This window comes from Fundulus heteroclitus, chromosome 21 (assembly GCF_011125445.2).
Source record: "Fundulus heteroclitus isolate FHET01 chromosome 21, MU-UCD_Fhet_4.1, whole genome shotgun sequence".
NCBI classification, from domain to species: Eukaryota; Metazoa; Chordata; class Actinopteri; order Cyprinodontiformes; family Fundulidae; genus Fundulus; species Fundulus heteroclitus.
Genome location: NC_046381.1, coordinates 10528952 through 10549412, shown reverse-complemented (window position 1 = coordinate 10549412; position 20461 = coordinate 10528952). Strand labels below are relative to the sequence as shown.

General features: G+C 39.1%; 1 protein-coding gene across 1 annotated transcript in view; it reads left to right on the top strand.

Annotated features, from left to right (window-relative positions):
- The window catches only part of malrd1 (MAM and LDL receptor class A domain containing 1), a 68225-nt gene that overhangs the window by 29747 nt on the left and 18017 nt on the right, over nt 1-20461 (top strand). Inside the window, exons 19-21 of the mRNA XM_012853172.3 lie at nt 7760-8005; nt 10427-10584; nt 16314-16494. Coding sequence (XP_012708626.2) covers nt 7760-8005; nt 10427-10584; nt 16314-16494 — 585 coding nt within the window. The remainder of the gene's footprint in view (nt 1-7759; nt 8006-10426; nt 10585-16313; nt 16495-20461) is intronic.

Genomic DNA, 20461 nt, shown 5'->3' with positions numbered 1-20461 from the left:
AGAATATAGGTTTCCTTTACAGAGGATACTTGATATATTTCATCCTTTGTCAAGAGTGAACACTGGAACACTTAAATGGAGCCCAGTTGTGCTTTCTGATCAGACAAGTAAAAACTTCTGCTGTAAAGAGAGTTTTATATAGCTCTATAAAATCTTGTGAGGCATTGAGTGTGTGTTGTTCCCAGGTAACAGCTGTGACCTCTGACTGCTGCGTAAAGTCCAGTCCTTACCGGTGGCGGGTCGTTTTCCCCAGGCTGAGAGTCAACGGTGCACCGCTCCTCCCTTAAAAGCATGACAGTAAAATTGTCGTTTTACAGCTGGACTCAGGTTTACGAAATGCTACAGGAGACTGAATTTTTATAGAGCTTTTCTTGCCAGACTGACCGCTCAAGGCATTTCAAAGATACGCAGATCATACGGAGATCAAGGCGCTTATCTTGGGGTTAAGCGCCTTGCCCTGGGGAACATCGACCTGTGGCAGGAGGGAACCCACTTTAAAATACTTCTGTTAGTCTATAAATCCTTAAATGGCTTAGCTCCTAAATACATCACAGACTTGTTATCAGCGTATAAACCATCCAGACCACTCAGGTCTTCTGACTCCAGCCTGCTCTGCATACCTAGAACCAGAACCAAACATGGAGAAGCAGCTTTTAGTTCCTATGCTCCAATTATCTGGAACAAACTTCCAGAAAACTGTAAAAGTGCGGAAAGCCTGAGTTCTTTTAAATCAGGATTAAAAACACATTTGTTTAAAATTGCCTTCAACTGTCCTAGTTAACTGAATCACCACTTTTTTGTTCTATTTTCTATCTATATTTTATTCCTACTTGCTCTTATTCTGTTTTATTTTGCTATGTTTTAATCATGTAAAGCACTTTGCATTGTCTTTGTACTGAATTGTGCTATATAAATAAATTTGCCTTGCCTTGCCTTGCCCACAACTTTCAGATTGCAGGACAACCACTGAATGCCCTGCCTGCAGCACTTCTCAGCTTTTCGTTACATATAGCTGCACATTTATTTTCCCTAAGGACAGACGGTCTATGAATTTAAACACTCATTTTAAAAATGACTCCTAATGTGAGAAAGATACCACGAGGGCCCAATTATAACATTTTCCTGGTTTTAGGACCGGTATTAATTCTCTGCAGATCAGTGTGATTTTAATCAGCTTTGCCAGGGAAATTTTGGCAGTCAGAAAACCGAAGCTGTTGGGAAAATCCCACAGCAGCGCTCTGGTTTATGCAATGGTTATGAAACTGTTTGTGACGTTTTGTCGTGAAATATTTCCCATGCAGCATAAATGTAGTGTCTAAGCCCCAGGCACTCAGTTGTCTAAGATCAGTCGCCTTTGTTTTTTATGAGGGAACCTTTAAAAGGAAAGATAAAACAACAAGAGCAGATTTATTGCCTCTGCCGCCTTGGTTACAAGGGGACTGTTAAATGTATTGCCCAGCTGTTGTGTTTAAATATGAGAGAAGAAAGAGTTATCGGAGGGTTTGAAAATAGTGAAGATTGAAAATCTAATACCATCAGTCACTTATTGGCTCTCATTTCTACTTAGCACTGTAGAGATCATTTTTATGTTAATGTAGGTAATTACAAACGTGTCAGATCCACATTATATCACCTCGCTCTATAATCATGTGGATGGCTTCTGCAGTGGTGTAATATCTGTCTTGTGAATGTTCACAACATCGCTAGCTACGTGAACAATAATTGGGTAAATGTCATCCCACCTCCAAAAACACAGACACACATACACAAAACGCAGAAGAAATTACTTAAAAACTGGGTTTTAGTTGGATTTGAAACATCCAATCTGGAAAATACTGTTTTTCTTGTGCTACATACCTGTGTACATTTAGTTTATTAGCCGGTTCAGAAATCTAACAGGAGCATAAAAGAGGAAATGGTATTTGTTTTTATTTGTTTTCAAATATGTCATCATTATTTTGCTGATGCACGTTTCTATGCACGTCACAGAAACAGTTGAGATAAAATCCCAAATTTTTAAAAGCTCAGACAGAATTTAAAAAAATATAATTTTTAAAATGCATTTTAAATTGCATTTGTAGAGTTATTTCAGCCATATCAACTAATATCAACTTTAATATTGCATGAACCACGTTTTCTACACAATTGTAGCTTACTAGCAAAGAAACAAAAAAAAAAAAAACTAAGATAACCAAATATCCGCTTTTCCCGTTTGTCCGAGGTATCAAGTGGCGACCCATAGATTTGTCACAATTTGGGTTTTGTTTCGGTTTATGTTTGGTCTTTGGGTTATTTTGACCAGTTTACATCTCTGTCACCTGCCAGTTGTCAGCCAATCCACTTCGAAGCCACTTGGCACTACCCAATTAGTTTGTTTTGTCACTTCCCTATCACTAGTCCACAACCAGTCAGTCTGTTCACCTTTCAGCCACCAGTCACTATCCAATCAGTTTCGGTTTACTTTCAGTCACCACCCTTCCTTTGATCAGTCAGTCACCTGTAATTAGTTTTCAACTCTGGTCACCTGTGCACTTCTCTATTTATACCTGCTTCAATCCTCTGTTCGGTGCCAGATTATTACGAGCCTACTGTTGGGTCTTATCCAGCGTTGTTGTTTCTGATTGTCCTGTTGATACCGACCTGATTTTTCACAATGTGAATGTTGAGAGGGTTTTCTCCCAGATGCAGAGCCAGTGGACCCAGGAGAGGAATCAGTTTTCAGTTCAATCATCGAAGGGGATTCTGCTTGTGCAATTTAATTTGAAACGCACATAATGCAAAGACTTCCAGGCTTTTAGTTTGAGCAACCGAAAACTTATGAGATTGGCTTTGCTGCAAAATATGAATGAGGAGGAAGAAGAAAACCAAATACTGCATTTTACACATTTTTGGTTGTTAAATTTGTGTCTGCGAGACGGCTACTTCTTACTTTGATTACATTGATACGAAAGGAATAGAGTATTTGATTTCTCAGAGTATTATTTCAGATATGTTTCTAAAACTGAGCATTTATTGTTATAGGTTAATTTTCTTAGACAGATCAGTCATTAATTATACATTTATAGAGTTATAGCTTTTAAAGTAAGTTCTGTCTTTGTTGATTTACGAAAGGCTGTCTTCAGTTTTCTACTTAATTATATTTGTTTTTACCATACAGAGAAGGCAAAATTTAAATATCTTAAATCTCTAATTCCTCTTTAAGTAAACATATTATCATTGAACTGTTTTTTTTTTGTCTAGTCCTAGTGTACTTTTTTGCAATTCAACATATGGTCACCCTAATTTAGCTATAGTCAGCGCTAATATTGACTAACCAAGCTATACCCAACATGAGCTTTTAACCTTTCCTTTACCGTTAGCTAGACTAATTCTTAGCACTAACATAAACTTACTGGCTAACTAAGCTGTTATTATTTTAGTAAATATTGTTATGTGTAAAAATGACAAAGCAATAGTTTTAACATGGGGTTTATTTTCTCCAAAGATTGAATTTGCAATACAATCTGTAATTCTCCAGATGTTTTAATGTAAGGTTGTGCTACTGCCATGAAAGATGAAGTCATTTTAATGCTTCTTCCCGCATGTTGATAATGAACGTGGAGTTTACAGCAGGTACGGAAATGAAAAAGGAAGGGAGTCATAAAAAACATCACTTAAAGACAGAACTGGAGCTTAAATCCACTGCCCTCTCAGTAATTGAGTAGCCCGCAGGGAGACGAGTCGTGGCCGAAACCAGCTCCTACTGTCTGTGTGCTGGCGGGATGTACAGTAATACTGATGAGACAAGAGGCACCAGGAACTGTAATTACAGACTATTGCTCCTCAGGGGCTTTTTCTGCCACAACTTCAATTTATATACCATCACATGGTGCGGCAGTGAGGTCCACTACACCGCGCACACATTTTCTGTGTCTACTCATAATAATACAGGCACATTATAGTCGCGGATCATAAAATATGATATCAGATTACTTTAAAGGTTAAACGTGTGCATTTCTTTTCCTTTTAATGTAGTTACGTATGCATACATTGGAAGTTTTTGTGTGTGTGCATGTGATTCACGTAACGCCACAAAAGAAAACCTGGAAACTCATCAGTAAACAAATCAGCAGCCTGGATGTTTTTCCCCATTCTTTGTTCAGGTCATTATCAATTTGTTAAAACAGACAGCGGCGGTCTCTGCCCAGTGAAACTGCTGGAAGTATTTTATTACATTTGCTGCAGGATAATTGGAAGAAGACCATCAGGAGAAGATGCAGTGTGTGCTAACCAAACTGCCTTTCCCACTATCTTTATCCTCTGCCTTCGCTGAACAAAGCAGTCAGGGAGATTCATGGTAATTGTAGCATTTTTTTCTGTTATTAAACCTTTTATTTACCCAGATGGAAGACCCATTTAGCTCAATACCTCTTTCACAAGCGCAAGCTGGACTAGAAAGGCTGCAGCACACGTCGCAGTTGACAAGACAGACAGCAATAACAAAACAACCATTAGAAATATATATAAAAAATGTAGCAGCTATTGCAACAGAAACATTGTAAAATTTTAAATATAGACTATTTAGTATTTAAAACACAGGCACTGCTCAAAGGATTTTTGTTGTCTGTTTCTTAAGATAAAGCAGAGACCTGTCAGAGAGACTGGTTCAGATTTATTTTAATTAAAGAGTTCTTAAAGTGTTTTACATGTACAGAAATTTATAAGGAAAGGAAAATGACAGTCTTCAAAAACTTAAATAAATTATTAGATGAATTTGGTGCAAATATCAATCCACAGCCATTTAGATAAACTTAGTAACTGCTCGCACTACCCCAGTGGTGAGACATGGTGGTGGTGGCATCATGCTGTGGGAATGCATTTAATCCACAGGGACAAGATAACAGGTCAGACATGATGTGAATAAATTTGAAGTTTAATATAGGACAGTCTTAAAAAAACAATTTGAGGCAGCAGAAGACTGGGAATGTGGTGAAGGTTCACCATCGAGCGGGACAATGAACCTAAACACAACGCCAGGGCCGCAATGGAGAATCTGTGGCAACACTTGAACGTTGATCTGCACGGATGCTCTATATCCTGACTGTATCCTGAATGAAGGTAGTGTGAAGCGCTTTTTTTTACCTTTTATACCCACTATGACTGAGCTCAGTCTTACAATGAGCAAAGATTGTAAAGCCAAACCCCAGAAGACTTGCAGCTGCAACTTGAATCGTGGTGGCTGAATCGAAATGTGCTCCACACTTTTTCGGTTTCATCTTTTAAAACCGGGTATCTTTTTACTTTCCCTTCACAATAAGCCACTACTTTGTTTGTCTATAACATAAAACTCCCAATAAAATACATTGAATTTCCTCAATTTAACTAAAACCATGTGAGGAAGAGCTGGGTGTATTTTCCAAAACTACGCTAGCTAAAAAGGGTTTTTCTGGATTGTATTGCATATTAAAATGAACTGATTATGCAAGGTATTATTAACCTACCTGTTCTGAACTATAAAATGCTATTAAGTTAATTATTAAGCGAGCATTAAAGAAACAGATGAAGCATTTTATAGTTCAGAACAGGTAGGTTAATAATTCCTTGCATAATCAGTTCATTTTATATGACTTGGTTACCTTTATTTGAAATAGAAAAAAGAAAAAGAAAAAAGAAAAAGAAAAAAAGAGAAAATAAATAAATAAACAAATAAATAAATAAAATTAAATATCGTTCTCAAATAAACCCCCATCCTCTAGGGGAGAGTATGGCACCCAAGGTGGCTCTTCTGATCATGACCCTGAAGTAATCCGTATAAAAACATGATTCATTTACTTTTTATGCATGGATCACGTTAGTAGAGTAACATATCTAGAGAGGTTGTGACTGTTGGAGAAATTTTCTAAGTGAAGTCCCTATAAAAATATGCTTTTTCTCTGGATTAGATCCACTCGCAGGTTCTGTATGCAGGGGACAGTCGGGAGTCAGGCGCTGCCTCTTCCCGGCTTCCTCTGTTCCTTTTGTTGGGCCGCATTGCTTCTGGTTCTGTGCTCCTCAAGAGGAACAAAGGATTAGGAAGGACTTATACCCCTTTCTCTCCTTTAATTACACAGACCACCCTTCTTCCTTTCTAACACCCCCCCCCCCCCCCCCCAACCTTAAAGCCAAGCGCTGACCCTGCTGGAATGTTTGGCTCCAAAAGAAGCAGATCCCCCCACCACCGTCCCCTTGCAAGTATCGCCAGCAATGATACAGTGAATTCAGCTTAAAGCCCCATGCTCCTGTGTCGTTTCTAAGCCTCTTAAAGAAACTACAGCTCTGTGTGAGGAGGGGTGCCCTTAAGGTCTCGCTGCACTGCTGGGATGCTGTTTAATCCAGTGAAACGCACAATGTTGTTGCTTTAGAGTCCCCGATTATTTTAAATTTCTAGACTCCTAAAGTCTGTTGATCGAAATAATGTACATATTGACTGCTAATACAGGAATTATGGTCAGTACCATGACTGTCAGTAAGACAGTAACAAAAAGAAGGGCAAACAGGTTCTAGGCATTGAAAGCCAGAGGTCCATTGCATTTATGAAATTTCAAAACTGTATGTTCGATCTGTTTTTCATGACAAAATAGCATGAACCATATTTGTTTTGCTGTTTGATTTTGATTTTTGGTGTAAAACACCTTATTCTACCAGTTATAGACTTAAAGTATGACTAACCCCAATATAAAAGCAAAACCCCACCCCCAGAAAAAGTTTGATAAATGCCACTAAAAGTGGGCGGTACCAAGACGCTGAAGAGTGGGGCTAAGTGTGCCAGCAGGGGTGAGGCCAGGATGAGGGAAAGTGACATCCTGACACATGGAGTGATCACTGCGACTTTGGTGGTTTTTCCACAAATCTTTTTTTTATTTTTTGAGGTGGACGATTTTTCACCTTCCCTCGTCACCGGTGGTCAAGGCAGGTTTGTGGAGGCCAGTAGGCCTGAGCCTTATCAGTTCAAGCTGCTGGCTCAAGGCTCTCACTCAACAAAGCCCGAAGCTGGTTCTGCCAAAGCAGTGGAGGAAAAAATTGGTGCAGTTTCTGAGTAGTAAAGTGAAGTTAGCAGCATCATTGGTAACATGGGCTAACGTTCAAAGCGTTAATTAACAAACACTAAACACTATCGACCAATGCTCTTGATTCCAACTCCTGAGTCTGACTCACTGCAGGTGTAAAAGCGTCTCTACACCGAACGCAGGACTATGATGACGAAGGCATGTACCGTTTGAATCAATAGGAAAATTTAACTGCAATAGCCACTGTTCAACCCTAATAGGGCAACACTAAGACAGATTTAAGACAAATATCGCTGGCTGATAACAGTAACATTAAAGTAGCACCTTAAGGCCTAGTTTATTCAGTTTATTTGCAAACAAAGTTGATTTTGGGGTGATATATGCTTTAAGCAGGGTGAGTCTCATTCACAGACTGCTATGTGCATTTTCTTACATATTTATCCACTTTCCAGCTGAAAAAAAAGGCATTGATAGCCTCTTTCCTTACTGATGTTTCTTGAGGATCATTGAGTTTGCATCTTCTAATCTTTAGAGCTGGCAGTAACTTGATTATGTTACCTACAGGCAGAAATAGACCAGGGGATTTTTCTGTGTTCTGACTAAGCAAGGCTGTCTTGTTGCTTACATTTAGCACTGAGACAATATGTTGAACAAGTCTACAGCTTTGCAATTTTATCTGCATAAATAAAGATTATTATAGCTGCACCACACACGTTTTCCGTGTTTCTCTGCAGGGTTCTGTCCTCCAGGCGCATCGGTTTGTGGAAAAGGCAGCTGTTTTACACCAGAGCAGCAGTGCGACTTCACAGACGACTGCGGCGACGGCACGGATGAGAAGGACTGTGGCACCTCCTGCTCTTTTGAGAACGGTCGTTGTGGTTGGAAGAGCTCGCTGGCTGACAACTTTGACTGGGCGCTCGGTACCGGTTCTGTCCAAAGCATACGGCCGCCGTACGATCACACGCTGATGGATGAGAATGGTATGAGATCGCATTTAATCTGCGGCCAATGAAAGGGTTACAAGCGACAGCGTTGGCATGATATTGCTTAGATGACGCTGAGGTTGCAGAAATAATAAAAAAAAATTTAAAAGGCTTGCTGTATTTCTGCAGGTTTGAGTCAGAGCACAACTTAAATCAATGAGCTCTTTCACAGTATGTGAGTGTCCCAAAAATGGGATCTGGTTTACTGATGTAAAGCTGAAATCTCATGAAATCTCATTAAAAAGGTACGTTATAATTAACCAAATGAGTGATTAAATACCAAAGGGAAGCTGATTACCTGGTTGTTTGTAATTTCACAGCAGCATTCAGCATAGGCTTGTATTTTAGCTCAAAAACTGTCAAATGAATAAAAAGTAGTCTGTCTAGCTATAAATTTTTAATGATTTTAATGAGGACCCCGAATCGACTTGTTGCGCAAAAGTAAATGTTCTGTTGTCTAGTCTGGTTTTCACTTAAATAAACATGAAACTGAAAGAAGTATAACAGAACAAGCCAGTAGAATAGAAAAGACCAATGTAGGTAAACTTGAACAACTGTGGAATTACAGTTTAGTGTTAAAAACATTATTAATTAACATTATTACTTTTCAACTTGTCCATTTGCTCAGTTTGCAATTCAACATCTATATTCTGTCATTAACTCTTTCATTTAAATCTGTGTTGAGTTGCATTTCTTCACATGTTCAGCTCATTTTTTAAAAGTGGTTTATAAATAATCTTTTGGTTGAGAACTCTTAGGAAACGGTAAATGTATAAGTGTAGCCTGCAGAGTAATATATATTCTGCTAGAAACAAGTTTCATATTTATTGTGAATAAAACTTGATCATGCATGAAGCAACTACATTTGATACTTGGTTCCAGCTGAATAAATAATACAAGGCTAAAAAGTAGGACTAAGTAAAAGTAACTTTAAAGAAATAGTAAACTAAACTAAAATATAGAGTTTAAAGCCAACCAGTGTTTTGATATGCTTTCCTGCTGGTCACGGTCAGAGTCTGAAGGCAAAAGGAAAGGCAAGTTTATTTGTTATGGTGCATTTTTAGTAACAAGACAATTCTGACATGTAATTGATTTGGCATCATCTGAAAAAAATATTTACATTTTCACCATAATGTACATATAAAATTGTGTCAATTAACATGTCAAATGTGTTTAATGTCTAATAAGGAATCATTGCATTTATGCAATTTCCACCCCTTCCTGATAACCTTTTTCCTTTTGCATGTATATGGACCTCTCCTCTGCAGGTGATTTTTTTTGTGTATATAATTTGAAAAAAAAGTATTAGAATAAATAAATAACACCTTCTTGTTGTCTAGAAGAAAATAAAAGCACGTAAACGTATGGCAAAGGTACAATTATAATGGCAAAGAAGTATAAGAGAGAGTACCCTGACAATAATAATAACTTAACTTAATAAATACCTGTGCTTTAAAGCTAAAAAGAATAAAATGAGCCTACTATCAACAGAGTAGCATCAAATAAAAATGACACACATTTAATAGGTATTTAACAAACACTAAAAGTCCACCAACATAACTGTGGGATTCCCAAGCACTAATCTGAGTTGCTCAGGCCTGTTTCATTTTGCACGCTTTCCCTGCAGAGCCTGCATTTGTTTTCCACTTTCTGGAAAAAGAATCAGAAAATGAAATATGGAGTGAACCTCAGCTTGTAATACCCAAACCTAAATTGGGCTTCAGACAGTGGATCCGCCATCACATCTGCTTTTCCACAGTTGTCCTGTATCCCCAAAAAGAGGAGAATCCCAGATAAATATGAGCGTGCTGTTACAGCTGCATCTCTGAATCCCTGTCTCTTTAGACAAGACAAACGGCTGTGTTTTGGTCAGGAAAAACTAAGGTCTGGAGCTACTGACGGCCACGTCATTGGTGAAATAATCGCAAATGTAGTAATTGACTGGAAGGTAACGATTAACATGAATAATTAAAAGAAAGTAACTATCCCTTCAACACTTGCAGAGCATTTTATGGTAAAATACTTTTCAAATTATGCATTTCACAAATGAAATGTGGACGCTAAATGTGTTATTAGAAGCTAAATGTACTTTTAGAAGTAGTTCACTGATGTGTTTTCAGACAGAAAGATGCCTTTTGCTGAGGCTTTCTTTCAATTTGAGATCAGCTGCTGTTTCATTGTTTTTTTTAATGAATTTTCCTTAACCAAATAACCTTGAGTGACCCCATTTTCAAAAGCCAGGGACACATTAAAAGATGTGCTCATGATAACTCAGTGACCCTTAGCCCTCACTGCCCCATCCCCCCCCATAGTCTCCTTGACCTTGTTGCAATTTGTCAGTGGCTGTGATAGAGTCTAAAATCCTGGTTTGCTGCTTTTCTCCCTCACCTCCTCTCATCTTCTCCCCCCCCCCCACAGGCCATTTTGTCTATCTGGAGGCGACCCCGGTGGGACTGAAAGGCGACAAGGCCCACATAAGCAGTTCTGTTTGGAGAGAGTCAAGTGCTGTCTGCAAGCTGTCCTTCTGGTACTACCTTTCCCAAAAGGCCTCGGGGACCATCCGGCTGCTGATCAAGGTAGGGAGGGGCTTGGGCTGAGCCAAAAACACAGATAAGACGAAATTAATCCAGTTCCTGACAGTTTCCTAAAAGCCACTGCCATTCGTCAGTCAAGGTTACCATGGTTACTCTGAGTCAGTGAAGCCTATCTTTAATTATGTAAATACTCACTCCATGTTCACAGTGAATTTCTGAAGAGTGGGATGATGCTGCCAGTCTTTACACTCGTGCTTGATCTGTGGCTGTTGGAAAGGAAGCGCATGGAGGTCATGGTCCTCCCCTAGGCCCAAAACACCCACACCCCCCTTACAGCCGATTAAAGTCCATCTCTGCAAGTTCTCAGGGTTTAACGCATTGGACGGCAACTAGTCTGTGTACTCAAAGGAGTTAAAATGCAGCAACAGAGATTCTATTGTTTTTCTCACGTTAAAATGGTTTGCTTTATCATCCTCCTCGTTCATCTATGCAGTGATTCTCTATCTTGTATCATCAATACTTACAAAATTGTTTTATTTATTTTTTGTGTGCCCCTAGGTGAAACAGTTTTTGCTGCCGCTAACTTATAGGTCATACGTACTATCCAGAGAGGTCTAAAAAACTTCAAGTATGACAAAATAAATTTTATTGCACCTAAGTGTAAATGTACTACCATATATTGATGGTGATGTGTCGTCCAGAGCAGGGGTTCCCACATTTTCAGCCCGCGACTCCAAAAAATAACAGTGCCAGAGACTTGAGACCCATTTTGGCAGGTGGGATTTTGTCTTTTTTTATATTTTTCTTGGAAACTATTGGAATAAAGCTGTAAAATTACAAGAATAAAAAAACACATCAGCGCGTGACTGCCAATCATGAAAAATTAACAGATTTCTTAAAAAAAGAGCTACAGGAATTTGTCAAAAGGATTTTTGGACAGTTTCTTAGCTCTCTAAGTTGCTCCTCTTAGACTTTCCTATCACTGTTTTCTTCCTTGGTTGCCATTGGTTTACACATTGCTGTTTAGTGTTTTGTAAAGTAAGTAATTGGCATATTTTGGCTTTTGTGCTTCTTTTTTTTAAAACATATTTCTCAATTTTGGCCAAGGATAAAGCAGGTCACTATATTAGCCTGAGCTCCGTTGAAAAGCAGAAGTTCTAATTACGTTTTGTATCGTTTAATATGCAAATCTGTATTATAGAGTCATGCTTATGAATGCATGTTTTAATCCAGTTGTTTTAACCCCTTTTATGCTGTTGATTGTACCTTAAAGGCAATACATGGCATGTAGTAGGATCTCAGAAATATTAATGATAGGATTTAATAGTTTTTCCATCAGGTCCCATTTTCGTTGAATACGTGACTCCCTGGGAAACAGGAGACGATGAATGTCTGTGGATCGTTTTACATGTGCTCCTTTCTAGCACCTGGATTGAAAACAGGAAGATCAGGCTCTATAAAATGGTTTGCTGTGGATATTAAAATGAGCCTGTAAATCATTTACACCCAGTGATAGAAATGGTGCAAAGTTCAGGGATTAGCATGGGAAAAAAAATCTGATAATTAGTCAAGCTCTTTGCACGCGCGTGCATTGGTAAAAGAGATGGAAAAAGCTGATGTTCAGTGTGGTTGACGTTAGGTGAATGTTTGACCTTGCAGGTTTAAAGCCATTAGCGCTTCCAGAATATTGCATTGTGCTTTCATGTATAACATTACTGCAGATTTACAGCCTTAATAATTCACTGACTTGTAGCTGCTGCATGAATACAAACTGAAACACATTTTGCAGGAGCAGATATAGAAGTGAAGCCGACACATAAGTGTCATGTCTTGCAAGTGGGTCCCCTGTGAAATTTACAAAGGGCTCAGTTGGCCACACAGGACCCTTACTATTGCTTTTAAAAATAATTCATCATTAAGTACAGAGGCTTAGATTGCAGACTGAAATGAAAATGTGAGCTGGCGACAAAAAGGAAGGGAGACTTCAGATCTAAAGCAACTTTTCCTTCATGTAAATCATGAGTATGGGACATCATTTCATCTCTTGAGGCCAATATTCAGGCTCTGCCACTCAACCTTTACCATTTGTAATAGTGTAATTTATTTCTGCACTCCTTTGTATTTTGTTCTGCTTTCTGCGCACACTCAGGACATGAGATCCAAACAGTCAAAGTCATATTTTTGACATGCGCTCAATGTTATTTACTCAATATGAAAAGGGGGCCAAAAAAACACAGCAAGCACAATAAATTCACAGAACTTGTAAAAGTGAAAAAGTTGTATTTATTCTTTTTTCTCCCCCCATCCCCGTAAAAAAAAATAAGTCTCCAAAAAAGCTGCACAAAATAATGTAGGGGAGAAAGGGAACATTAGGTTGTACCAAATCAAAGAAAGAAAGAAAATGGGGCATAATTGATATCTATTCTAAATTATACATTGAAATAAAAACCTGGATTTCCTCTTCTAACAAAAAGGCTCAAGAAAAAACATTTGATGGGTGGCACCAAACTACTTATCTAATGTGTTTAGCAGAAAGGAACGTTCTGTGAGAATTGGCACCCGAAGCTCCTGGTTAGTCCTCTCAAATTCTCCATGCATTCAGAGCTGATAACTCCAAAAAAAAATGGCACTGGCCTGAGGAGGAACAGCAAAAAAAGGGAGGGGAAAAAAACAACCCAAATACAGTCTGCCAGACATGAAACACTTGAGGATAAAGCAAGAAAGCTCCAAGTAAATGTACTCAGAAGTAGTGGTCTAAATTTTGACGTAAGGCGTTGCATTTGCAGGCCAGTGCTGGGCAGAGCTGTGCAGCGTTCAGCTTGGCCAGGTTAAAATACATGAATTCATGTGGTTCACATGCTAAACATCTTAAACATAACAGCCTAACCGTAGATAGACAGCTCCGGGTTTCCACAGAACAAAACTTGCAATGCCTTGGAAAAAACGATAAACTCTTTTAAGAAAGCAGAGACCATTGAGCTTGTTGTCGGTGCACTCTGGCCCACAAGCTGTGGGTTATCGGCACACGACGATTGAGAAAGTCACCGCTCATCATTTTGTCATCGCTCAGTCAAAGTCCAGGACCTGAATCCAGCAGGGAACGGAGCATCAGAACCAGCTTCATTTGCCAGGTTATGTGTAGACATACGAGGAAATTGACTCTGGCCTCCACAACGCTCAAAATGTGCTTGCTTCTACAATAAAACAACAATGCAGTAATAAAAATCAAACACTGTCTGCGGTATAGAAAACATAGCGTGGCGAAACTCGTAAGCACTCCGTTCAATCTGCCTGAAACGTACATTTTTAATGGGAAGAGAAACTGGCAAAAGTTTCTCTGTCTCAAGGTCCATAGAATCGGAATCGGTTTTGTTTGGCCATGGCGGACATTTTTAGGTAAAAATAAGAAGCAATATGCACATGTGTTCTTTCTTTTTTGTAACATTTAAAGAAAAAGAGAGAAGAAGTAGGCTGTGACGGGGCAGTATGCTCAGGCTCATTCATAATGCTTTATTTGCCTCACTGGAACATACCTTATGAATAAGCTGTAGTTCCCACAAAGACGACTGAAATCAACATTTCATGGTTTTACGTGGTTTTTGTGGGCCGGCAATATGGAGGGCCAAACATCTGTTATCCAGCCCAGGAGAGGACCCCCCCCCCCCCCCCCCAACAATAAATGTGTCACCGATCAATTAAACAGGTTCCTAATTGAAACAGATGCTTCATCACAAAGAACATCTCTGTGTTTTAACACTGTTTTAGTTGGTGGGGGAGTGGAGGGTTCTCTTTGATTTGAAGGTGAGCTGACAGAAGAACAGCAGTTCTGGAAAATGAAAAAAAGGCCATGAATATAAATTGGATTTTAGCTTAGCGGTTACGACATTTGACGCTTTTAAATTTCAATGAAATAAGCTTTTTTTTATTATTATAGGATCACAACGTGGGGATCTTTTTTTTTTTGTTTTTTTTTCCCATCCATCAGAATAACCCTACACACTGCAACGTATTTACACTTTAAACCGAATTTGCGATCGCACCGCCCTGACTGAGAGCTCAGGAGATAAAGATTCAAAGCAATCAAATAAACGCCTGGACTTCTGCGCTGAACAGACATTAAGTGAGAGCTATCAGTGGTATATTCGTCTGTGGCTCCAGGGCTGCTTTCACAGATTGAGCCGTTACTCCCTGACATAAATCTCAATATGTCCTGCTGTAACTCCACCTATTAATCTGTGCTATACTCTCCCGGTAACAAGATTATTTCAAGTCAGGGCTTCAGAGCAGAGGGGACAGCCTGTGCAAGCCTCACCCAAGGGTGCATTTTAATATGCTTTCAGGCTGCAGCGTAGAATGTGACTTTCATTGTCCTCTGCGGGGATTTTATTTTACCCCCCAAGACATTAGACCAGAACTCCTCTCCTGCTTGATGCAGTCCCACTTCCACACAAAAAAACACAAACCCCCATCCTGACAGGTGGATTTATATTGTGGTGTGAAGGGGGCCTCCTTCTTCTTTTGTTTACTACTTTTTTGTTCCAGATTGGTTTATGCTGTTATCAGTCCCTTTACGTTTTGTTTAATCAGGACCTTATTAGTCCTACCTGCCTTCTGTTCTCACATTTGGGTTAAAAATTATTGTTTCTTTTCAAAGATGTTTGCAGTCGGACCCTCAGAGGGAATTGAGATGGAAACTGGGCAACAATCTTGCCCTTCTTTGCTTTGAGCCGGAAAAAAATGGTGTTGAAAATGAAGCCAGAAGTTGTATTTTGTTTATATTTAACATTGAGCAAAGTGCTGAATTTAAATAAAAAAATATTTATCTAATCATCATTTTCTATTAAGTTCTTAATTTTGAGCATTTTTCATAAAAAGGCAAAAAAGATTAGATACCAGCGATAACATGAATAAAACTAAAAAATAAGTGTTGCTTTGCTTACTTCTACGTAAGGGCAGAACATAAATAGGATAAATAATAACGCTGATAATAATGAAGACAACAATAGTACTAAAGAAAACGCGAACGAGGTGCAACTTTCTGCCCTGCTTTCATTAGTTTTATTTAACTAATTTAGAGGCCAATCTAAACAATCTTTGCAAATTAATGGAACTGTATAATTAAAACTTTGCTATATACAAAATTAACATAGCAGAAAAGTGTTTTTATTACCTCTTCTTTGCCTCGCATCGTCATTAGCGGAGAGGTCAGAATGGCGTATTTAGAATGAAAGATTTGTCTGTAAAGGTGTCAGTGACATTGTTTATGTGACATTAAAAACCCCAGGTGAGGTGCTTGGCTTACAGAGAACTACATCCACAAAGCCTCTTTCAAAGTCACATTAGCAGTTTCAAAGCTGCATTAACCATGATTTAGTGCCCGAGCAGTGGCATCATGGGAAAAAGGCCGAGTGGACTTCCAAAAGAATATACGCTGATTTGCCTTTGATATGTTCCTCATGTGGTACGAAGCAAATCCATCAGCATAACTCAAGCGTTTTAGTCTCGAAGGCAGCGGACTTATTACAGCCGTGCTCTGTTAATGAGACTTTAATAACTCCTCTTAGATGAAGTTCGCTGTTTCCCACCAGCCGTCACTGCGGCACCTTTCAATGGTTTTTTTCCCTGGCAATACTCTCTGATGGCATGTGAGTTTGACGGATGGATTTCTGACAGTAATTGCCGCTGCAGCTTTGAAAGCTCTTGTTAAAACCGGAGCAGAATGTGAAACGCTACCACATGGTGTGTCTTTTTGTCATCTCTCCCCCCTGCAGACGGAGAACAGCCTAATTGAGATGTGGAACAAAACAGGGCATCAGGGACACGAGTGGAACCGAGCCGTGGTCCCCCTCAGGAAGCTCAGGAACTTTGCGGTGATTTTCGAGGGGATCCGTTCCAGAGACGTGAGCGGCGGAGCTGCCCTGGACGACCTGGAATACATCGACTGCGCTCCGAGTGAGTGACGAGCACCAACAGTTTGATTTCTCTAGCAGACACGACCCCCAAAAACCTCCAGGTGCTAAGATCTTCTGAGATGTTGACCTTCTTTTTCCTGAAATACATTATTTAGATAAAACAGGAAAGCTAATAGTAACACTGATTTACCTTTTTGTGCTCTTTGATAGCTACATATCTAAAAAATTTAGGAACTGTCAGTGAGTAAAACATACTGGAAAGATCTTCAAAGTTTAACCATCCGAACTGGAAAACTGGACTGGAGATCACATTGGGGGGGGGGGGGGGGGCACCTGGAAAATAGATCAGGGGGATCCGCATTCAGCAAACCTTCTGCACATAAATACAAGACACTCTGAGCACATGGTGAAATACAAATCTTCCTTCTGGCTTCTTCAATTTTCAAGTTGCGTTAAATCAACTTAACTTTTAAAACTGTGAAAGAAATGTTAATTTATTGTCAAGTTAGCACACAATTCAGGAAAGAAATGTACAAATTGTGGATCAAAACGCTGCCATGATTTGTGCCTTTATCTCAGAGCAATGACCTTTAAGGACTATGGACTGCATCCGTTTGAATTTATGTAGATTTGATCTAATCCACACAGGGTGAAACATTGTTGAAACCAGATGTTTATTAAAAAAAAATAGCACCGTTCCTCCCACACTCACAATAAATCAGATGAACTCCTCCTGTTTTAGTTCAGCTAGGATTACCAAGAATATTTCTGTTTCCTGAATACCAAAATTATGAGAGAGACTATATTAATAATAATTTAATTGAATGTTCTTTAAATTTAGAAGTTTCCTTACTATTTGGTTTGAAATTGCCTTTCAAAACTGTGCGACTTGCATTCAAACTTTTTCAGCATCCTTCTGGGAGCTTCCCTCAACATTTTGCAGCAGCTTTGGCACATTCTTCTTGACATATCTGGTGTAACTGACTTGGATTTGTAGACCATCTTGTTCACATCCATCTATTCAACTTTACCCACAAGAGACTTTATGGGACCAAGATCTTCAATTTTTGTTTTTTCAGACCAGAGGACACATCTACAATAAATTAGGTCCCTGATTTGTCCCTGAGTGGGGGGAGCGTTTTCTGTTGCTTTTGGAGTAATGACCTCTTCCTTCCTGATTGGCTATTCAGTGTTTAAGCTATTTGAATGTGTCATTATTTTGTCAAGTCTGAAAGAAGTCCCAAACAACCCTCCTAAAATCAAATGAGATGTGTGAGAATGTTAATGGAACAACCCAGGAACCACAGCGCCTTAAAAATTCTTCAAACTCCAAACTCAATCTTTTGTTTTTTAAACTGAACTGTGCTTACAACTTTGGTTTATCTCAAGAAACCAACCAGTTTAAGTGGACTTTACCAACTCTGACTGTGGGGAAGGGTGGTTGCTTTCTACATCAAGAATAAAAAATCTGGAATCTTTGTCATTATAACAAACATTTGGTGAGACACCGGCTCAGAATTCACACAACGAGACAATGTTCAACACCTCTGAGAAGCTAAAAGTGCGCAGATATCCCTTAGCGTCTGATGGGATCTAAACGTTCGAGTCAATGACGGGTAGCAGTCAGTTTACAGAACGATGTAGAATACTGGGCAGCATGTAGATACAGGCAACTTTGATCGGAAGAGTGCAGCTGGCTGAGCACACAGGAACTGGTAGAGGCAGAGCACATCACACAAGACAAGATGAAATGAAATGAGACGCTCTGGCAGTGAGTGGATGACTGAGGCAGGTATATGCAGGCAGGTGAACAGGTGAGCAGAGTTGACAGTAATTACTGGCAGCAGGTAGGGCTGATCTGAGCTGATTGGTGACTGAGGTGTGGACAGAGAGGTGATTGGGTAGTGATAGATGAGCGTTGGCTGAGGGGAGTGGAAACTAATAAGTCCAGAACAAAGCAAACAAAAACCTAAATCATGACTCTGAGGAACAAAAAGTGTGCAAATAGAGCATGTGGAACACCGTGTGATAATTCTCAATGGGATCAAGAACCTGTGGAACCAGCAGCATATTTGTAGACATGTAACTGATGATGAAATGTTACATGTTTACAGTAGCAAAGGAGTGTTTTTCTTTGAGATATGTGTGCAATGCTGAGCAAATTAAGGGAAATTCAAATTATTGCATCCATTTCTGAAAAAAGAACAGAAATAAAGTTAATTATCAAACCACCAAGATTAAAATAAATTTTACTATATATTTTCTTTTCTTCAGTTGTAAACGTTTGAGCCTACAAGTAACTTTGGGTAATGTTTTTTTTAACTGCATTTAACCAATATTTGAACATGCTAGCAGATGTAAAGTAAATTTAAACAATATTAACAACGTTGAAAACCTTAATTGAATAGTGGACGGTGGACGTCTGAGGAAGCAGGGCAAGTGACATAGGACCCACAAAATAAAATAAAAGAAATGTTCCAAACCTATTACACAGACATTATAATTCTCAGAAAATAATATTTAATGGCTGTTCCAGTTGATAGTTTGACATGCATCGTGGAAAACTCTGATTGAGAACTAGAAAGCTGGTGAGTGTTGTAAGAAAGCGATTTTTTCCCCCACGCAGACATTTGCTGTCAGGCCGTGGTTGATGTTTGTGTGCGAGACAGATGCTCCACATTAACTGGGCCTGGCGCGAGGCTGGACAACACGTGGGACGTTCCCCTGCTCCATCAAGGCCGTTTCTCTGTGAAGCACACAGGCATAAACACACTTATGGGGGGGGGAATGAATACTGACCTCCAGTTCAGTTGAGACGTACATCAAAACACGCGGAGGGGAGTGAATGCAGAGACTGACAAGCAGACAATCTGTCTGTCGGAAACCAAATCGCTCCAACATACAGTCTCCATCAACTTCAAATAGAAGCCTAAATGGATTTTCACTTTACTCTGTGATGGGTTTATGCCAGCCGACCTCCAGGAAGTTTTAACTTTTCTTCCCCCCCCCCCATCACAGTTTTCATTAAATGTCACAACGTTTGAAGTTTAACGTGACACACAAACATTCAGGCTGTGGAGCAAATTGCGGTTTCATCCTCATTCTTCTCTGAGTGTCCGTATGCAGACTGGAAAAGCACGGAGTTGGATTTAAGTGTTTTCCAGGTCTAGATAGGAGTGGAAAAAACCAAACAGTGTGGAAATGGTGTATGAGGAGAAATGTCTGGAGTCTGGATGGCGTTTCCTATTTCAGATTAAGTTCAATCTATCCATTCATTCATCTATTTGATTGTCCATTAGTTTGTTCTTACATTCATTCATTCATCCATTTTTCCATCCATTTGTTCATTTGTTGGCTCGTTAGTCTGTCGATGCATACGGCCATCCACTCACTTATTCACTTATTCATACATAGATACATTCATTTGCTCACCAATCTGTTAACCCATGCTTTTATTCATTTGTTCACATGTTAGTGTGTACACTCGCTTACCATTCATTGAGCTATCTGTTCATTAATTCATTCATTCTCATGTTTCCATTCCTACATTTATTCATTCATTTAGAATTTTGCTATACATCCTTATTCTAGTTCATTCATTCAATCATTCATTCATGTGTTTGTCCATTTATTTGTTATACAGTTTGTCTGTACATCTCTTCATTCATTCATTCATTCATTCATTCATTCATGTGTTTGTCCATTTATTTGTTCTGCAGTTTGTCTGTACATCTCTTCATTCATTCATTCATTCATTCATTCATGCATTCATCCATCCATTCATTCATCTCTTCATTCATTCATTCATTCATCTCTTCATTCATTCATTCATGTGTTTGTCCATTGATTTGTTCTGCAGTTTGTCTGTACATCCATCCATCCATCCATCCATCCATCCATCCATTCATTCATTCATTCATTTGTTTGTCCATTCATTTGTTCTGCAGTTTGTCTATACGTCCCTCCCTCCCTCCCTCCCTCCATCTATTTATTTATTTATTCATTCC